Genomic DNA, 21,283 nt, shown 5'->3' with positions numbered 1-21,283 from the left:
CCGCACTCACCCCTCTTGCCTTATAGATGTCAAGTACTGGGGCAATCGGTTTGAGGGTGGAGGACCGTTGTTCTTTAAGGAGTACCCCCACCACCCTTTTATGACTTAGCAGCATTTTATGGAGATGGCAATTCCACCTCATGGTGTCAGAGAGGCGGATTCCTAAATAGTCAAACTCCTTGACCCTTTCTAGGGACACTGAGTTCAGTACAGGTGGCCTACCCCTTTTCTTCGGGGGGTTCAAGACCAAATATTTGGTCTTTCCCGTGTTAATTTCTAATCCCCTCAAATTACAAAAGGTTTGGAACCTATCAAGAAGGCTCTGCAGCCCAACTGGGGTCTTGGAGATCAGGAGGGTGTCATCAGCAAATAATAGAGTGGGTATTCTCCTGCCCGCCAGGGATGGAGCATCTGAAGGATTTTGTAAGAGATGCTCCACCACTCCATTGACATACAATGAGAACAGAGTGGGGGCTAGAACACAGCCCTGACGGACACCTCTATTTACAGTTATTCGGGCGGTCTTTTGGCCCAGACTACCCCACCGAACCTGTGCAAAGTTTTCTGCATGAAACTTAATTATCAAAGATAATAGGTACGGTGGCATGCCTAGGTCTGATAACACCCTCCATAGGCGGCTGCGGGGCACTAAGTCAAAGGCAGTCCGTAAATCTATAAAGGCGAGATACAGACTGCCTTTGCCCAACACGACCACCTTCCAGTATAACAACAGCAGACGAAATGACTGCTCGATGGTCCCAGTACCAGACCTAAAGCCCGCCTGGAAATCAGAAAGTATCCTATTCTCCTCAACCCACTGGAGCATCCTCCCTAAAACCACCTTTCCTGCCACCTTTTGCGATGAATCCAATAAACTTATAGGGCGATAATTAGCTGGGTCATCCCGACTCCCTTTTTTGAAAATCGGGACGACCTCAGCGCCCATCCAGGAGTCTGGGAGAGGTGCATCATAAAAACTTGCATTAAGTAATGATGCAATGAGCTTTCCCCATTCTAATGCATTAATGCGGATCAAATCCCCGGGTAGCCCATCCGGGCCCGCAGCTTTACTTGGGATAAGACACGAAATCGCATCCTCTACTTCCTTCCCTGTAAACAGGAGGTCCTCGCTCAGCCCAAAGAAGTCCTCGCTCAGCCCAAAGAAGTCAACCAAAGAACTTTCAGCTGAATCTACCCCAACCCCCGTTGCTACAGTGTAAAGGTTGGAAAAATGGTCAAACTATGACGCCTCAGGGATGTTGCATGTTATAAGGAAGTCCATGGGTTTTTCCCTGGTTCTAATTAGGTCCCCTTTGAGTCCCTCCCAGCACTTGCCAGTTTTAAATCACACCAGAACTGATTCTCCCACTCTTTCTTCGCCTTACCAATAGCACCCCTGTACAGCTTCCTGGCTGTACTAATCAATTCGGTATCCTTAAGTTTAATTGCGTTAATTAAGTCCCTTTTTGCACTTCTGCAGGGAACGGAATACCAACCAGGGTTACCCTTAGGGCGCCCCAACTTGTTAGCCCTATATCCTGGGTTTCGCACGGTGAAAAGATCACCTAGTGCTTTGGTAGTGTAGGTAAACAGAGTGGAAATCTCATGAACGTTTAACACAAGGGAATCTAGTCTGGACAGGGCATTAGCCATAATTGATCTTATTTCCACAATCTTGCCTTCGTCGAAAGCTACATTTTTCCATTTTAGGCGCCTCCCACAATTCGAGGGACAGACGTCACTTGTTGACTTCCACGCCTGGGAGGCTTGCAGTTTCTTCCCAACCGTCCACATTGGGGACAATGACAAAGACAGCGGGTTATGATCGCTGTCAGACGAAGGGAGGACTGCCATATCCAACAAATGCCCCCAGAGCTTGAAGTTCAGCAGGATATAGTCAATTCGAGAAGAATGACCTACCCTATTGAAGGTGTGGGCCCCACAGGAGTCAGACTTAGACCGTCCATTTACTGCCCTCACACCATATTCCAGGGTTAGGGCATTTAAATGGATAGCACTTTGGGTGCAACTCTTAATCGGTGGTATTGACAGGGATGGAATACCTCTCCTAACATCATCTTCTTGAGTGCCTAATATATCATCCTCAGCTAGGGGTTCAAAGGTACAGTTAAAGTCCCCTGCTAACATAATATACGTTTCTGGCCTGCAGGATCTAAGTGCATCCTCTAAACCCAGTAGGGTCAATGAGGGCGCGCCCCCTTTCGGGGGTCTAGCATAGATATTAAAGATCTCTAAAGTCCGCCCCCCAGAAGACCCTCTGACTACTAGTCTCTGCAAGTCTGTGGACTTAGTTTCTATAGACCTTATATGATACCCCAAAATGATGCTTACCCAGATTAATAGACCGCCTGAAGGTCGACCTCTCCCGGCGGGCGAAGGGGTTGCAGGTACAACGTAGGTAATATAACCAACCTTGTACCGGGGTTCCAGACACCAAGTTTCCTGGAATAAGCATATCCCGTATGACTCAATAAAGGAGTTCCATTCCGGTATGTCCAGGTTGCGAGAAATGCCCGCTATATTCCAGCTGACAATCTTCAGGACCTCATCATCAACTATAACCTGCGCAGAGGGAAACCTCTGCTCGGATAGGCTATCGTGAAATCCAGAGTTAGTTGGTACATCACTCACTGATTTCAGCTGGTTTGTAGCATCAAGGGCGGACTCTTCAGAATTTAAATAACCTGTAGACTCCCCAATATGGGACACAGCACTGCCCTTAGAAGAAGATTAATTACAACAGGGTGGCCCTAAAACTACCCCATTACAATCAGAAACGCAGCTCTCCTCCTCGTCAAGTACAGCAAAAGACTTTATGGGAGGTTGATAACTATTATGTCAATAATCCTGCCAGGACCAAGTGGGAAATGGGCATGGGTTTTGGCGAAACAGGCTAAATTGGGGGAAATTATGAGTAATTTGTCTGCCATTCCAGCCCTCCCAACTAATGGCTCTAGCAGGCTGGGCGGGAGCTACATAGGGATTAAAAAAACTAAGGTCACGCGTACCAATTCCTGTGTTAGGGCCCATACTGCCCTCACTATTGTTGAAACTACAAACATAACTAGCAACCCTAGGGTCTTCAAAGTTAACTATAATACAGTCCCCCATTATGTCTTTGGGCCGGGTACCTAACCAGCTAACCCTCCTCACATGGATAACCCGACCACCCAATGAACTAGGGAGAGGTCTATTTTCCTTCAGCCAGAATAAGGTTTTATTCTTAAGTTCGGCGTATGACTCCTGTTTGCCTGGCTTTAGTACGGGGACCCCAGTAAGTACTGCCACATAGGGCTGGCAGTCAGGGGGTAGGTTGGCATTAGGGGCAGACACACTGCTTGGAGCATTTCTTAATTGCAAGATGGGAGTTGGGGTTGTTTTACCAGATTTAGTATTAGTGGTACCAGTGCAATTACTTTCGCCAGATTTTTTAGTCGTAGCGGTACCATTTGAACTTGGGCCCACAGTCCTCGCAGTCGTTACTGGATAGACAATGCTACCCAGTGCTGTGTTAGATTGCGTCGGGACCCCCACTGTGGCCACCCCAAGCTTTGGGATGGCCACAGTTTGTACAACAGGGCTGATTTCCTCAACCACCCCCTGCACTGTCCCACCTATGTTAGTAAGGCTTGTTGAGGCAGTAGGTGACTCTCGAGGAGCAAGATTCCCTACTGAACCGTCCTCCCTAATTCTAGAGTGGAGTTTAATGAGAGATTTTAGGGAGAAGAAATTATCAAGAGTGACTTGCTCGAATCTGTCCAGACGCTCTATTAGCCCCTTCACTCTCTCTAGAACAGGGATCAAAAGTGATTTCACGATTTTTTCGAGCTGGATGATTAATGGGGTCTCGGTAGGAGGGCCTTCAGCAGGTTCAGGAGGGTCGGACGTCAAATCCACGCATGTCTTCTCTACAGTAGCACCGGTAACTACTCCCCCTTTTAGCCCCTGAAAATAACCAACACCCACCCCTGCACCCTTATAGGACCAACCTGCCCTACTTCCAACTCTCCTAGGTTTCTTAGAAAGTTTTAAGTGACTGCCCTTACGTGGACTAGTCAGTCGTTTCCTTTTACTAGAAGCTAGGCCATTTGCTACCAGTGGTAAGGGCACCGAAGGGGAGGTGAAATCCTCCTGACGAGATGAAGTGGCGACAGGAAGCAAAAGTGTAGGGGGTCTCAATCGGCCGTCGCTCTGGTAGGACGCTCTCGCCTCCCAGCGAAACCGCAGCGGACAAGCTCTCTAGCCGGTCCAGGCTGGTCCTAATCGCGACAACCCGTGGGTGGTCAGGGTCTAATAAAACATTAGCTAAGGAATCAGATGCATGAACAGGAGAAACATTGACTAGAGGGTCAGTTGGGCGTACTGGGGATGGGACTAATGCCAAGGGGCCCAACGATGAGCGTTTACCGGTCAGGGGTTCCCGAGAAAGACGCCGTTCTGTCATGGCGATTTCTTTCTCGATAACCGTAACAACCCGGGTAATAAATTGGTCCATAGTCCCAGAAACTCTACCAGCACCGGCCCCAGCCCCACCTACCCTCCTCAAGCCCCTACCAGATCGCGTAGACATTGACATAGAGACCTCGGCAAGATAGTTAAGCCACTAACTGGGCCTAGGGGAGGAGTCCTTCAGCTAACAGTAAACACAATACTTGCTACACACACAACTCCTTCAGCACATATCAGGGGGGTGGCCCAGCCCAGCCTTGGCCAGCCCCGGACGGCCACAGACGGCCCGCCCTTTGCCCGGGCTTAGCCCGGCGCCACCCGCGCGCTCCCGCGCTGCGGCTATACGGCCTTCTGAAATAGCAAATTGAGGGGGTGATGGGCGGGGGCCAGCAGGGAGAGCAGCCCAGGTGAAACAAATTGGGCTCGCAGGGACTCCTGGCTGATGGAGTTCCTGCTAACGTACTCGCAGCCCTGCCAGCAATGACACGCCCCAAGTCAGTAAGCAGAAGACAGCCCCTCTCTCAGCAGCAACTCTCGCTGGTGGAATGGGCGCTGCGGGACCCACGAAGCGGGTGCGGCGAGTTGCTGGTGAATTTCAAGTCAGAAAAGGCAAGGTGCAATAATGGCAGCAACAGCAGACCAGTAGCAGGTCCAGAGAAAGAGCCGGTAGGAATCCCACAAACAAAATCCTGAGACACAGTTTTAACTCCGTAGGCGGTGGGGGCGGGGCCAGCAGGGAGAGCAGCCCAGGTGAAACAAATTGGGCTCGCAGGGACTCCTGGCTGATGGAGTTCCTGCTAACGTACTCGCAGCCCTGCCAGCAATGACACGCCCCAAGTCAGTAAGCAGAAGACAGCCCCTCTCTCAGCAGCAACTCTCGCTGGTGGAATGGGCGCTGCGGGACCCACGAAGCGGGTCCGGCGAGTTGCTGGTGAATTTCAAGTCAGAAAAGGCAAGGTGCAATAATGGCAGCAACAGCAGACCAGTAGCAGGTCCAGAGAAAGAGCAGAGTGTTCCGATTTCTTTTTCTAACTCCGTGTACATAAGTTGTCTTAGAGTCTGCACTACACTACAAATAAACAATAACCCATAATTTCATAGGCAACACTTTTGTGAACATCAACAAATGGTGCAACTCACACAGCCTGTAAACCACAAATTACATAAGACTTCCCTCGAGCGGTTTCTCTACAATGCCCTTGTGTGGTTTACTCGCGTCCATCTACGTCACCAGCCCGCGCTGCATAAAGGTGGCATCCTTTATCCGAAGGAAAAAAGTTGTGCTCTTTAAAAGCTAAAGGCAGCATAACTAGTTGTGGCAGTTAATGTTCAATGATAACCTCAACGGCTGAGCTGCCGAAGGATGTTTTTCTTTGGTTTACTGCCGCTATGGATTGTAAGTGGTAGTACAATGCGTGACTCCTCTCTACACTAAATACATACAAGTTATTAAATTAGTCCATCCATGAGGCGATACGAGAGCGTAACTAACGCTAGACAAGCTAATTGTTTCATATTACAGATGCAGCCACCTTCTAAACAAGCATTTACAACGCAATAGGTTTCGCATTTGCGAGAGTCTGACCTATTGGCATTGTAAAGAACAATGCCTTTTATTCATTGTCATTTACAATGGCAATAGCTCAGAGTGTCGCAAATGCAAGACCTATTGCATTGCAAATGCTTGATACTACAGTGGCAGCGGAGTCCCGGGCGGATCATGTCCTAGTCCTGGGACCGGTGAAATAAGCCGCTGCTGCTGTCTGCTCTTAAAGGAAGTGAGCTCGTGTCTGGGCGCTGTGCCAGGCCCAGCTCTGCTGCTCAGCACCGGGGTTAAAAATTTATTTTGTGGAATGTAAAGAAGAGATATGGGCGAGGAGCTCTCCACAAGCAGTGGTTGGGGGTGGTAGGGGAGGAGTTGGGCTATTTGTATTCTGTTCCGCAACTGCAGAAATACGCAGATTAACCTTATGAGGCCAGGGAGACCTCTCACCCCAAAGCAGCCAGGATAAAAGCAGCGTCCTTGTATGCCCCCCCTTCCCATCGCAGCATTTCCCGAGCTTACGTTAGTGAAGCTTATGTTAGTGCAGACTAATAACACCTCATGAGCCTGAAGACAAACAAGTCAGCAGAAAGAAGAATGAATAAACGGCAATGCAGCAGAAGAAACAGAAGAACAAGCATTGGCTGCACGCGCGCCTCGCGCTTAAAGTTAAAACAAATGAAAAACAAGACAAGCCCGGCGGAGCGTGGCGCGTGCGCGCTTGGGGGCAGGGGAGCGGACCCTTTGAAGTGCTCCCAAAAGGCAGATTGCATGGCGGCACGATGCGCGTGATTGTGCGCGTGCTAGCCATGCAATCCGCTTTTTGGGAGCACTTTTCAAACCCGCTTTCTATAGTCTCGCTTTGCGATCGGTTACGCGATAGCAAGGTCGAGACCTAAAAATGGGCTTTCACATATACTGAAATATATTTTGAAATGTTTGTATAGTTGACTTAATAGCTATTTAATCGTGTGTTAGGAAAAACAGCCTTTTAATTCACACTTCGTACAGCAGGTCAGACAGTTCACTTTACAAAATCCTGGAACTCTGCAGTCAGAGAAGGAAAAACTGACTTCTGAACACAGAGCAAAATGTGAGAATATAAAAACAAGATTTAAAGGCATCTTTATCGCTCCTTCACTGTGACTGAACAAAACACCTGTCCTACATCAACTCACCAGAACAGGTGAGTAGGTCCAAAAAAATAGCACAACCTGATAAAATCTGCCTCACCTAGAGGGAGAGTCGATTTTTCGAGGCCTGAATGTCCTGGACAGCGAGTTACCGAAAAGGGTTACTAAAGGGAGTCCTTAGTGAACCACCACTGAACTATCTACGTAGTTTGTATCATCATGGACATGTGACATAACATGCAAATTCTGGTTACAAATTCAGTGCTAGTGTAATCAAGACAGCTAATGATTACATCATTGGCAAAACAAATACATTCCACAGCTCTCGATCAAACAAGTTGTGGAAGCCTTGACCTGCACAAAAGTAAATTTCTCATTTGGCTTTTTTCCATAGTCCATCTTCCAAACAAATAAAATATATATTAACACAAACCAGAAGTTCATAGTGACAACGATGAGAAATTATACTTCCCCCATTGCATAACTAAAGTTCATGGCTGGAAAAAAACCTAAAGAGAGTGCAGCTACGTTTGGCACTTCGGAGCAAGTAGACAAAGTAGATTAAGATTATAGATGCACATGGTCCAATTAAAACAAGCATTGAAAATGTAATAGGTCTCGCCTTTGATTACGTTAAAGTCATTTGCTTTGCTAATGGTATTGTATAGCAAAGCAAATGGCTTTAACTTAATGAAAGGCAAGACCTATTGCATTTGTAATGCTTTTTTTTCTTTTTGCATGCATGGTACCTGCCAAACCCAGCCGTATTCCTCAGAGAGTTGGTGAAACGGCTGCCGTCATTCCTTCTCATGAGGACGAATGTGTCTTGCTGGTGACTACAGTGCACCGACGGGAGTATGGTAGTAAGAAGGGGAAAATCTGTCAAATTATGTGCCCTGTTGTGAAAGATTTTTTTTTGTTTTGTTTTAACAAGAATGCCATTACAGTGCAGCGCCAAGCACTGATGGAAAGAAAGCACACAGGTACAGCACCAAGCACTCATGGTTATAACACACCTTCGTGTTAATTGAAAAGTGATGCAAAGTTTTATATTTACCAGTTTTCAGTCAATCTTTATCTTGGATATTTTGCAAGAATGAAACGCCAAGCTTAGCAGTTGCATGGCCTTCATCTGTGTTACTCAAGATAAAATGTATATAACGCAGGCTTTGAAAACAGTTTCTTTTTATATGTACTCTCGAGAAGAGGTGCAATCTCTCCAACTTTTATCTCTTCAATACAGAACTAATGCTGTAGTCTGATTGTACCAAGCTTCAATGTGCTCATGCATGTAAACGCCGTCATGTCCAAAGGTGTGCTGGCTATATGTGTAGTGTGAATGTTTAACCTGCTGTATTGCACTGCAAGCATGGGGAATAAATGAGGGCTTATAAGAAGAAACCTACAAAGAGAAATTAATTTCCTATCAACCATCTGCACAGAAAGGGACGTCACTGGATTTCCGATCATCCATTGTACAGGAAGTGACATAACTGGTTTCAGTTTCCCGCCCATGGCACCCTGCACTCCTCCTCTTTTCCACGACAACTTAATGGCAGCTGCAAAACGGATGATGAAAGGATGCGTGCAGCAGGCACAGCTGCGCCTAGCTGCACCGTGTCCAGCACCAGGGACCCTGTTTCTGTCCCAAGCCCCGTTACCGTGCTGCACTCCTCTGTGCTTTTAGGCCTGGCTGCCACTCACCACACTGCTGCCACACTGCACCACACAACATTGAACGAGAGTTCACATGTGTCTCCTGCAAGTTCTTATGATCAACCACTCCTACACCAACAGCATCCAGCAGCCCACTTGCCAATAGCTCAAACTCGCGAAATGCAAGACCTATTGCATTGCAAAGGCTTGTTTTTTCAACTATGGGAATTACAGGAAATTAAAGAGAGGAACTTTTTAATTAAAAAGTTGTTAAGAAAAATACAATTTACTCTTCATCACCAAATTTGTTTGTAGAGCCCCAAGAGATACAGTGGAGCAGATCTGCCACAAAGTACAATAACACAAGCATTTGAAATGCAACTGGTCACCCATTAGTGAAAGTTGGAGTTAATGGTGTTGTATATGACAATGTCTTTTGTTTATGGAGTGGATGTATGTAGTGTGGAGTTTAATTATATGGATTGGATTGAACTTGTTAGTTGTGGAATTGTGTGGGGTGGAATAGTGTGTTTGTATTTGTGTAGTGGAATTATGTGGATAGTAATTATGTGGGATTAAATTAGCTGGAATTATGTAGAATGGGATTGAGTGTTATGGAGTGTAAATATGTGTATTGGTAGGTTGTCTTGTGGCACGGTATGTAGTGGAATTTAATTATGTGGTCAGCTGTTGAATTGTGTGACACGATGTTGAATTTTGTGGTGTGGATTGGATGCATTTGTTGTGCAAGTGTGTTGATTTGAATTATGTGGTTTGTTGTTGAATTATGTGGTGCAGAGTGGAAATGTGTGGAGCTGAATTGCGTGACATGGAACTGTGTGGTATTTTAAGTGAAATTATGCTAATAGGAATTATGTGGCATGGTGTGGAGTGTATTTGTATGGATGGTTGATATGTGGCATAGTGGTTTTATGTGGGATGTGTTTATCTGGTATTTAGTAGAGTGTAATTAGGTGGCAAAGATTAATGTGCATCTATGTGCAAAGGCTATATTGAATGTACTTTATTATCCTTTATGAATAACGGTAAAAACAGCTGCAGGAGGACTGGCAAAATGATATGCGTTTGCAGGGCCTGCTTTAGCCTTAGTAAGTTGTTGGATGCATAGTTACCAGACAGAAACCTCCACAACATTTCCCAAAAATAAATAAACACAGATCCTGGAGATGCTGCAGTACTTAAATGAAGGGTTTCAGGTGATATTACAATTTGGATGCAGCACTTTAAACCATCCCTTGCCCATGACTTGGTAAAGAAATTACTTTTTAAACATAATTTAGGTGGCGAATGCAGATTTAATGAATAAAGCTTCAGCAGCATTTCAAATGTTTAAAAATGCTAACTCTAAACATGTTTCTTGAAATAGGATTAGAACTCAGACATACAAAGTGCACAGTAATCTAAATACAAAGGCTTGATCTGCTAGTGTGCTGGGTTTATGACACTACCCTGGTGACGTTAAATGTGAAGTCTAATGGCTCACTGTAGGAGGGAGGAGTAGCAGATGCAACCATAAATCTCGGCAGGGAGCTCATTTATGGAAAAGAGCCACCTAGCGAAGCAAAGAGGCCCAGCTCGGCAGGCGCTCATGTGAGAAAATAAATAGCTGTTGTGTGTGAAAAGTGTGACAGAGCAGAAAGAATACAGAGGAGCAGGATAGCATGACAGGTCCGTCATGTGGGGATAGTGCACGGAGCAGAGAGGCACACTGGCGAGAGAGCCATAAAAGCACAGATGTGGGGGGAAGAGCAACAGAAGGGAGAACTCTGAAACAGCCCTGCCGCTGCGCATCGGGGTTGAACTAACGCCAATTAAGTAATTTTCCCCTCATTCCAGCACAAAAATGAGTAACATTGAGCAATACATCTTACAGGCTATAAATAACTGAATAGTGAGTTAAATACAAAACATGTACAACAAAAAGCGCCCATAAATGGCGCCTGACAATAAAGTGACCGTTGCGTTTCAAAATCGGAATGTTTTTATTTATCTAGCTAAAAGAAAGCACTGCTTTGTTAATTTGCACAAGCACACTGGCACACAATAATGGGTGCAGACTGCAAATAAACAGCGTGCTGAAATTTTAAAGAGTGCTTCACGTTTGCAGTAAATCTCGAGGCAAACGCTTTCGAGGAATACGAACCACTGCAGTGCTGGGGCCAAGGTGCCCTCTGCTAGCCTCGGTCAGGGACACACACGAGTGCACCATTAAAGACCCCGATAGAGGGGTAGCGGGGGGGGGGGCAGCGAAGATCTGCAGCATGCAGATGAAGTGCTCCCTGGAGTCAGAGTGCAGCGGCAGAAACCTGAAAAGTGTGAGGAAGAGCGGCTAGTTGCGCAGGCCCACAAGAGGTTTTTCGTGCAGCTGGGGCCGGGAGAGCCGGTCCAAGTACTAGGAGATTGAAAAGAAGTGGCAGAGCAGTCCACCCATGCGCAGCATTTCGCTCGACTCCTCTGCGTAACAAGATGAAAACCATGATGGAGTAGCGTTTATTGCAGTTTTTTTATGCGAACTCCACACAAAGATATTGGATCACTGTGCATGAGCACCGGTTAAATTACACAAGATCACATTCATGTTTTGAGGCACGGGGAGAAGTGATGTGCCCAGAATCACAGGATTTTGAGCACTTCGAGATTCAATTATGGTTCTCAAATTACAAATTCTGCAGTTCTGGTTGTAACGCCACAGTCAACCCTGCAGCTGGACAGACGTGGAGATTAAGACGCACAGCGCCATCAAACGGAGCCTTGCTGGTGGTCGTGTACGACAACTTGTATTTTGCTGCTTCTTTCATTGCATACAGATATATAATACTGATTAAGCAAGTAACATTACACCTACAACAAGCCAGGGCTATTGGCTTTGCCAATGGTTGTTGTTTGTGTAAGATAAATCAGCAACAACTACAGCTTTCTTGTATAGAACATTGAAAATGCTTCAGTTCTGAAATTATGAGACTGAAAGAACTATAACGAGTCTCCTTGAAGATACCTCAAAAGCAGTGACGAGTGGCACGGATAACCTGTGGGCTGGAAACCCTCGCCTCTCATGAATGTAGGTCTGCCCTGTCACTGCCGCTTCCATGTATGGAAAAGCACTTCAAACGCCGGGATCTCTTCAAACGCGCATTCCTCCTCTCAGCTGAGCCTGGACTGCCTTAGTCCTATACTATAACTCCCCCCCCCCCCCCCTCCCCCTTATAAAACAAGCGTGGTCCCGAAAGTGAAAGAGGATCACACTGAAGCCGGAGCATGGGGATCTCTTATCTTTATGGGGCCATGTGTTTCTAATTAGAAACATATGGCCCCATAAAGATAAAGTGCTTTGCGACAGCAGCAAAGCAGGCCACCGAGTCTGGATCGGAGGCGAAAGGGTGTGAACCCAAAACCCTCATTTCCAATGGCAGGCCACCGTTTAGCATAAACGGTGACACCAGCCAATGGAAATGAGGGGCGGGGCTTCAAGCCCTCTTCTGAAAGTCCTCCTTAACAATAAATCTTGCCGAGCGTGCAGCGCATGCACTGCCACGCTAGGCAAGACCTAAAAACTAAGACGGGGTTGGGGGGAGTTAACACTGCACAACATACGACTCTCTTAAGAGATTCAAGGTGAAAATGGCACTGATGGGTACAATGAGGCAGGTTTCACCAAGTAAAGTAGAGCTACACGAGAAATCCTCACTAAAGGAGTTTAGAAGGGTGGCAGGATCCTCTACGGTGAGTGACAGGTCTGCCAGATATGCTAAGTAGCTGTTGAAAAATAAACTAATAAAAAAAAGTTTGTCTACTAGAATTAACTGGGGACCTTACATACGGCTCTATCATGGGAGCCCTCAGTGTTGAGATGGAGATGTCCGGGAGAAGCCAGCTGGGTGGAGGCATGATGGTTTTGGGGCAGCTGGGGGGAAGGTAGAATTGCATTAGACTTTGGGCTCCTGCAAGGTGTGCTTTGTTTTTTTTACATTTGTCTGTGATATAAACCTCAATAAATCGAAAAGAAAAAATAAAATAAAGTAGTCACATCTTCCTTCTGGAATAGAAAAAGCTTACCAAAGTGAAAATATTCAGAAAGCTCACATTTGAGAAGTACAGCAAGAAGTTAAACATTGGTTATTTCTCTGCAAGGTCCTTTTTCAGCAACCCTTCATTTAAGTGATCCTTAGTGTGAGACATACTGACACTCCAACCGCGTAAAGACTAAAGATGGACACTGTGTAGACTTGCCAGGATTTGAGTCGCCAGGGGAAAGGTGTCATTTTCAAGTACAAAAGAGGGCATTTATAGTAGGCGGCCGTACCATTCAGCAAGGTCTACTGAGGTTCTCGCCTTTGCCCTCCCAGCGAAAGACCGCTTGATGAAAGCACTTTGGGCAAATCTGAAATGCCAGATGTCATGTCATGTTGGCCACCAGGCATTTTTTTTAGGTTATATCAAAAAATATATATACAAATGGAGCTTATTTTTGAAAGATTAAATATCAATGGTGCAACCTGCAAGGAACGCTGTGAACCTGCTGCACACACGCTATGGGAGAGAAGCCCGAGAGTTTGGGTAAACTTGGACCCAGACTCTAATTCCTGTGTCGTAATCTGCCGCGTACTTGCTACGGTTGCATAGCCAACGGTTTGGAATTGTTTGGACCAATATTTGGGACTTCTATCCATACAACATTAAAACTAATCCATACTGTGATAGGGTAGGTAGAGCCCTGAGGAAGTTGTGATTACGACAAAACACGTGTTGGCTATTGTGAAGAATATTATTGAATGAAATAATGCACTCGTAAAGTGCAAGACTGAAAAACATCAATCGAAGACTGAATGCTTACTAATATTGCTGTATATAATGATTGAGTGTGCCATATGGGTATGCATATGCTTGCATAGAACCTCGAGGGGTTCTAATCTCTGGATGTTGGTTGAATATTCTTCCTTCTTGTGCACTGCATTAATTGTTCTATGTGTACTAAATAGGTGTATCTCAAGTGAGTGCTACGGAACCCTTTTCAACCCATTTTTCTGCAACAACCTGCAAGGAGTTTTGTCTCTGCACAAGAAGGTCATTATTCTCTTTTCCTGTGAACGATAGCCGGTTATTGTCACTGTCGCAGACATGAAAAATAGCCTAATTGGGCAGTCCTTCAGATGCTCTGAAACAGGCAGCTTTTGAGTGGATGAGGCGGGAACCAAATGTTGGTAAGTGGGTGAACCAACGGATTACACTAGTTCTCCCATTCCACAAACCCTAAATGCCCCATAAATCTATTTTAAGCTAAGACACTTTGGTTTTGATGGAAGAAACAAGAAATACATACCAAAAAGCTAAAAAGGAAAAATCAAAAGGAAAATGTCGCAGATTGAGTTTCGGAGTTTAAGGCAGATCACCGAACCAACCACAACATAAATCAAATGGAAATTATTATACAAATAATAAAAAAAACAAAAAGACTTTACCTTGTATTACATTGAAATTGCCCATTATGGTAAATGAAAATGATCAAACAAATAGTGCTAAAAAGAAGATCCTTACCTTGTATTACATTTAAATCTTCCATTAGGTGTAATCATATAAATACTAGGAGGTTTAAAAGGAAATTCTCGAGGGAAAATTAACTTTCCATGATAATAGCCACCTAGAGTTGCAAAATTAGAAAAGTATTTGGTTATTTTTAATTGGCAAAAAATAAAGATATCTAAGTGAAAGATATAATGATAATACATTCATATCACATAATAAAACATGCATCAATTATTTCGCCACACAATTAGAACAGGTACAGAGCATCGGGCAGGTGTGCTGGAGCCAATACAGAATGGAGAGAAAGGTAGAAGCCTGACATGACCTGGCTTGTGTTCTACTATACAACATTCTTCTTCAACACATTATCAGGATCATCACAAAACACTACTACAGCACTGCAACTTGTCACAGCATGAGAAGGATTTTCTGTCATAGTACAGCTTTCATTCTGGGTCAGGAGTTTCTAGACACCAGCACAGGCTCTTCCACAAAATATGATGCCATTCTGGGAAGTCTAACGAAATGTTAACCGAAAAGGGTACGTCACATCTGGCAATACATTACTTGTAAAAACACCCACAATAGTGGTGTTCTTTTTCAACAACTGTAACTTAATAAACCCCAGAAACAATCCCATATGTAGTGAGCTTGTACTATTATAGATTAGGTTTCTTTCGCAAGGACAATTCTGAATTTTAATTTAGTGAAGAGCATAGTGGGGGCACGGAAAAGGGTTACTCTCGCACAGCCACTCTTGTTAAACTTACTCCTTTTTTCCATGTGAGTGTTGTGCCTCAAGGATGCCAAGAAGGGCTCAAAGGTACTAAAGGATTGTAGATCCACACACCGTTTCCCCCTAAATGCCTAAACCTCTGCGAGGAACATTTTAGGGGAACAATGCATTTGAGAGAGCTTTCTTATTTTAGAAAGTCAATTACTTACAGTCTGTAATCCTCCAAGTTGTCTTATTGCCCCATGGTTCTCAATGAAGAGGTGGTGCTGGATTATATCATCATTCCCACTCTAAGATGGTGGGCTCAGTGGAATATTATGGCTGTTTCCCAATCACAGATAGCTTCTGTAATTCCTGTGGTGTCATTTTAGATTTTCTGGATTTATCCTGGTCTCATTGTTCTCAGAAAAAGCGGAGCTGGACTAAATCTTCAATCCCAATCCAAGATAGTGGGCACAGCGATTCGCACTGCTGCTTCTCAATCAAAAATGGATCCTGCATTTCCTACGAGATCACGTATTTGTTGCATAAAAGGCAGCTGAATGAAGGTGACCGCAATACAGCTTTAGCTTTTTATCCCATTCTTTTTAGGTCTCGTGACATAAGCAGCGCATGCGCTGCTCTGGTCTTACGAGGCTTCTTGGAATCGATACGATTCCAGAAGTCGTCTTGCGGCTCCGCCTCCAATTTTCATTGGTGCGCGTCGTTTTGCGTCATGGCTGATGCAAAACACAGTAATGATTGCACCGGAGGCAATCATTACACTGAGGGTTGCTACCCTGTCGCCTTTTGGCCCCGCCCACCGGGATTGGATCGTTTACTTGCAGAGGGACACGGCCTCCTTCAATTACTCTGTAAGCACTATTTGCTTGAGTCCTCCTTCTGTCTGTGTTAATGTGTGTTGCACTTGCGAGGCCTGCCCTGTCCTGTTAAAACAGCCGCAGCACGGCAAACAGTTGTAGCCATGATATAGTGGGCCTCAGTTTAAAGCAGGGCAGCACTACAACTACAGACAACAGTGATGCCGTCACGCCAGCAGCACCAGTGCAACAGTCCTGCATGCACGATTACAGGCAGCAGCTGCTCTCATAGCAACAGCACTACTCATAACATGGACAGCACCAGTGTGACACCGTGTCACACCAATGTTACACTGATGCGATCATTGTGATACTCATGAGCACCAGTGTTACACGAACACCACGATTACAACTTGCGAGGCCTGCCCTGTCCTGTTAAAACAGCCGCAGGACGGCAAACAGTTGCAGCCATGATACAGTGGGCCTCAGTTTAAAGCACGGCAGCACTACAGCTACAAACAGCGCCGCTGTCACGCCGGCAGCACCAGTGCTACAGTCGTGCATGCACAATTACAGGCAGCAGCTGCACTTATAGCAACAGCACTACTCATAACATGGACAGCACCAGTGTGACACCATGTCACACCAATGTTACACTGATGCGATCATTGTGATACTCATGAGCACCAGTGTTACACGAACACCACCACAATTACAGCGTTTATCACACACACTACGGCATCAGGGAGGCACCAAGAACAAAACAGTTACTCCCTGGGGGAGTGAATGAGAGCGGAAGGAAAAGAGGGGGGGGTGGAGGGAAAGAGATAAAGGAAAAGAGGAAGAGGAAATAATCTCTCTCATGGGTTCCTTCCAGGGGCTTGCACGGATAGGTGCCAGCCTGGCACCCTGCCCTCTGACAGGGCCCGGCTATAAGCGCTTGGGCTCTGCCGCATCGTGCAGTCTCTCACCTGTCCACTGCGGGGGTCGGCGCCTTCTCCTGCAAAGCACCTCTGGGGAGGAGGTCCCCTCTGCTGCGGTCCACCCCAAACCAAAGGACACTTCTGCCCAAGATCAAACTCAGCATACAGGTACTACACCCTCTCGCCCCTTGAGTTTATATAGGTACTGCGGCCTGACCCTGCCCCCCACCCCCCATCACCGTCCTGCCTATAGAGGTGCCAGCCAATCGGAAAAAGGGGTACAATCGACAGGGTTAAGGTTTTGCAGTATTGGGGGATGTTTTGAAGCATAAGCCCTCTTCCCGTTTCGATTCAATCGGTGATTAGGTCTCGGCTATAGCTAAAGAGTGCCTAATTCTTAACCGCCGCCCCCGCCTCTCCCTTGTATAGGTTGGTCGACAAGAAGGATGGCCGGGGGTTGTGTGCAGTCAGCCTGTGAAGAGGGGCCGTGTTATCTCCCTTCAAAGCGACCCCACAGAACAGGATCACCCGCAGATTTGTAAATAATATCCACAGCTCCCAGAATTATCCATTCTGTCTCTTATCAGACACCTTCGACCATCTTTTCGCTCTCTAGTCAGACACTTTCGACTGCCTTCTCTCACCAGACACCTTTGACGGTCTATTCTGTCTCTAGTCAGACACCTTCTGTCTCTAATCAGACACCTTCTGTCTCTAATCAGACACCTTCTGTCTCTAATCAGACACCTTCTGTCTCTAATCAGACACCTTCGACCGTCTTATTCTGTCTCAAGTCAGACACCTTCTGTCTCTAATCAGACAAATTTGACCGTCTATTCTGTCTCTACATCAGACATATTCGGCCGTCTCTTCTGTCTCCTATCAGACACCAAACAGTCTCTTCTTTCTTTAAATCAGTCTCCACCTCCATCCATTTGGCCCCAATCAGACACCTTCGTTCATCTTTTTTTCTCTAATCATTCATCCATTTATTCTGTCCCTAATCAGACACCTCTGTCGATTCCTTCGAAGTGTAATCAAAAACGGTGAACCGTCGCCTGTCTCTAATCAGACAGTCTGTCCTCCATCAGACACCTTCACCTGTCTATTCTTTTTCTAAGACTCCTTCATCTGTCTACTCTGTCCCTAACCAGATGCGCCCACTCATTTACTTTATCCTAACTGGACACCTTCGTCCATCTCTTTCTGCTCTGTACAATCAGAGAGTCACCTTCTATTTTATCTCTAATCAGACACTTTCACCATCGGTTTGGCCTCTAATTAGACACCCCCACCGTCTAACCTGTTTCTAATCAGACACTGTCACTCATTAATTCTGCCTCTAATAAGACATCATAATATGCAATCAGACAGTCAAATCAAAATCAAACTTTATTTCGCATTAAAAATGCATAAAAGTGCATACAATTTCATTTCTTGTGTTTTTACAATAGTTGAGTAGCCACGCAATTTCTAAAACAAAAAAAATATAAAACCAAATTTACAACAATTAATTCCAATTCAAATATACAAAGGTTCGTTAAAACCTTCTTAAAAATCCTATACAATTTGACGCACCCAGATATCATTGACATTTGAAATAAATTCCGATATACACCCTTTTACATAAAAGAAGAGTGTGCTATATAGATGGGTTAGCTGGTGAGCCAAACACAGCCATCAATTCACAAAGCATTAAATACATAAAAAGTAATCTATACATTTATCCATAGGCTATAAGTTAACTGTGTCTCACTAAGCTACCACTGTAGTGGCAGCCCTTCTAGTCTTTACAGCAGCCTGTAACAAGCATTAAAAATGCAACAGGTATTGCCTTTTATTAAGTTAAAGCCATTTGCTTAGCTATACAATACCATTAGCAAAGCAAATGGCTTTAACTTAATCAAAGGCGAGATCTATTGCATTTTCAATGCTTGTTTTCTCATGATCCTCCTTGAAATCAAGAATCCTCTCCAAGTCTCTCCTGCACGTCTCCAGATTCCACATTCATAACTGGGTTGTCCGGTGTCTTTCTATAAGTCTTTGTATCAACTCCTGATCTGGTTTGTTTCTCTGAACTTATTCCATGTACCTCTGGAGGTTTTCTTCCTTCAGTTTTTTTCCTCCATTTGGATCTTTTTTGAGGGTACCTGCTTACCATATATGGTTAACTATGCACCAGGACTACAGAAAAGATTCATGGAAACATCCGCCAACACTGAAGTTAAGACAGACGCCCCAGTCTTGTCCCGAACTGGACACTGAAAAGGCTTGGTGTACTTGGGTAGTGGAAGACGTCTGAGGCAAACTGGCAGACAACCTAAATCACATGAACAGTTGGACCAGCTGCAGAGAATGCAAAACTGGCAAGGGTACAAATAATGTGTGGGAAAAGCTAGCAGTCTTCTTTGCCAGTTGCAATTATTATTATTATTATGGCACCCCTGACTGGTGTCATCAGATCATTAGGCTTCCAACTCACCTCATACGCTGATGACACTCAAATAGTACTATCATTGATGGAAGGGAGGGAAACGGAAACTGGGACACGTTTCCATGACTGTATGGGGTCAACTCGCACTGGATGGCATCTAATTGCCTAAAACTGAACTTCACCAAGACCGAAGTCATAAAGTTTGGCAACAATCCACATGTGTGGACACCGGACTGGTGGCCAGAAGATCTTGGTGTATGTCCCCCCCCCACTAGGAAAGCAAACATCCTGGGGGTACTGCTGGACAATAAGCTCACCATGAGTGACCAAATAAGCATGGTGACCTCAGCCTGCTTTCTAGTCTTGAGGATTATAAGGAAGATTAAGTTCTTCCTGTCCGAAAATAGCCTCAAGACAGTGATTACAGCTCTTATAATGTCGCATTTGGATTACTGCAATGGCCTTTATCTCAACGCTCAAAAGCAGCACATTAATCAGCTACAACTAGCCCAAAATGCAGAGGCAAGAGTGCTGTCAGGAACTCCTAAATTTGTTTCCATGAGAAAGGAGCTAAGGCAACTTCACTGGCTCCCGGTGAAACAAAGAGTTAGCTTCAAGGCACTCTGTACAGTGTTTAAGGCCATCAATGGAGCCGGCCCTAACTTCCTTAGGCGTAAATTCCTCGGGTATGTCCCGGGAAGAAACGCTACGCTCCTCTGGAGCCAAATATGTTCAAGTCCCCCCCATTTAAAAGAGTCAACTGGGGAGGAAGGAGTTTCATTAACTGTGCCTCCAGAGGTTGGAATGAGCTTCCCCTCCATCTCAGGAGTGCCTCAGATTTCCTCTCCTTTAGGAAAGGTTTGAAGACCTGGCTCTTTGCGCAGTAGCATACATTATTTTCACCCCAGCAATCAGTGCTAGTGCCAGGACACCCCAGGGTAACTGTGCGCTCTACAAATGCAACAATAATAATAATGTAAAACTGGCAAGGGGACAAATATTGTGTTTGAAAAGCTAGCAGTGTTCAATGCCAGTTGCAATAACACCATATTTATAGGATAATCACAGAATATGTAGGTTATAATATAAACATATAAAAGTATCTTGTATTAACAACTTGGAAATCTATTTAAGGATCTGAAATAGACGCCTCTCGGTCTCTCTCCGTCTGTGTGTTTCTCTCGGTGTGTGTGTTTCTCTCTCTCTGTGTGTCCCTCTCTCTCTCAGGGTCTGTTTCTCTGGATCTGTTTCTCCCTCTCTCTCTGTGCCCCTCTCTGTGTCCCTCTCTCTCGCTCTCTGTGTCCCTCTCTCTCGCTCTCTGTGTCCCTCTCTCTCGCTCTCTGTGCCCCTCTCTCTCTGTGCCCCTCTCTCTCTGTGCCCCTCTCTCTCTGTGTCCCTCTCTCTCGCTCTCTGTGCCCCTCTCTCTCTGTGTCCCTCTCTCTCGCTCTCTGTGCCCCTCTCTCTCTGTGCCCCTCTCTCTCTGTGTCCCTCTCTCTCGCTCTCTGTGCCCCTCTCTCTCTGTGCCCCTCTCTCTCTGTGCCCCTCTCTCTCTGTGCCCCTCTCTCTCTGTGCCCCTCTCTCTCTGTGCCCCTCTCTCTCTGTGCCCCTCTCTCTCTGTGCCCCTCTCTCTCTGTGCCCCTCTCTCTCTGTGCCCCTCTCTCTCTGTGCCCCTCTCTCTCTGTGCCTCTCTCTCTCTCTGTGCCTCTCTCTCTCTCTCTCTCTCTCTCTGTGCCTCTCTCTGTGTCTGTCTCTCGGTCTGTGTCTGTCTCTCTCCCTGGGTCTGTGTCTGTCTCTCTCCCTGGGTCGGTCTCTGTCTCCCTGGGTCGGTCTCTGTCTCTCTGGGTCGGTCTCTGTCTCTCTGGGTCGGTCTCTGTCTCTCTGGGTCGGTCTCTGTCTCTCTGGGTCGGTCTCTGTCTCTCTGGGTCGGTCTCTGTCTCTCTGGGTCGGTCTCTGTCTCTCTGGGTCGGTCTCTGTCTCTCTGGGTCGGTCTCTGTCTCTCTGGGTCGGTCTCTGTCTCTCTGGGTCGGTCTCTGTCTCTCTGGGTCGG

At 45.8% G+C, this 21,283-nt stretch overlaps 1 protein-coding gene across 1 annotated transcript in view; it reads right to left on the bottom strand.

Moving 5' to 3' along the window:
• Window positions 1-21,283, bottom strand: part of UBE2J2 (ubiquitin conjugating enzyme E2 J2) — a 189,487-nt gene that overhangs the window by 56,567 nt on the left and 111,637 nt on the right. The window contains exon 4 of the mRNA XM_085609619.1: window positions 14,356-14,458. Coding sequence (XP_085465745.1) covers window positions 14,356-14,458 — 103 coding nt within the window. The remainder of the gene's footprint in view (window positions 1-14,355; window positions 14,459-21,283) is intronic.

The sequence above is a fragment of the Triturus cristatus genome, chromosome 1_2 (genome assembly GCF_964204655.1).
Source record: "Triturus cristatus chromosome 1_2, aTriCri1.1, whole genome shotgun sequence".
Lineage (NCBI taxonomy): Eukaryota > Metazoa > Chordata > Amphibia > Caudata > Salamandridae > Triturus > Triturus cristatus.
This window is presented reverse-complemented; position numbering and strand designations above follow the sequence as displayed.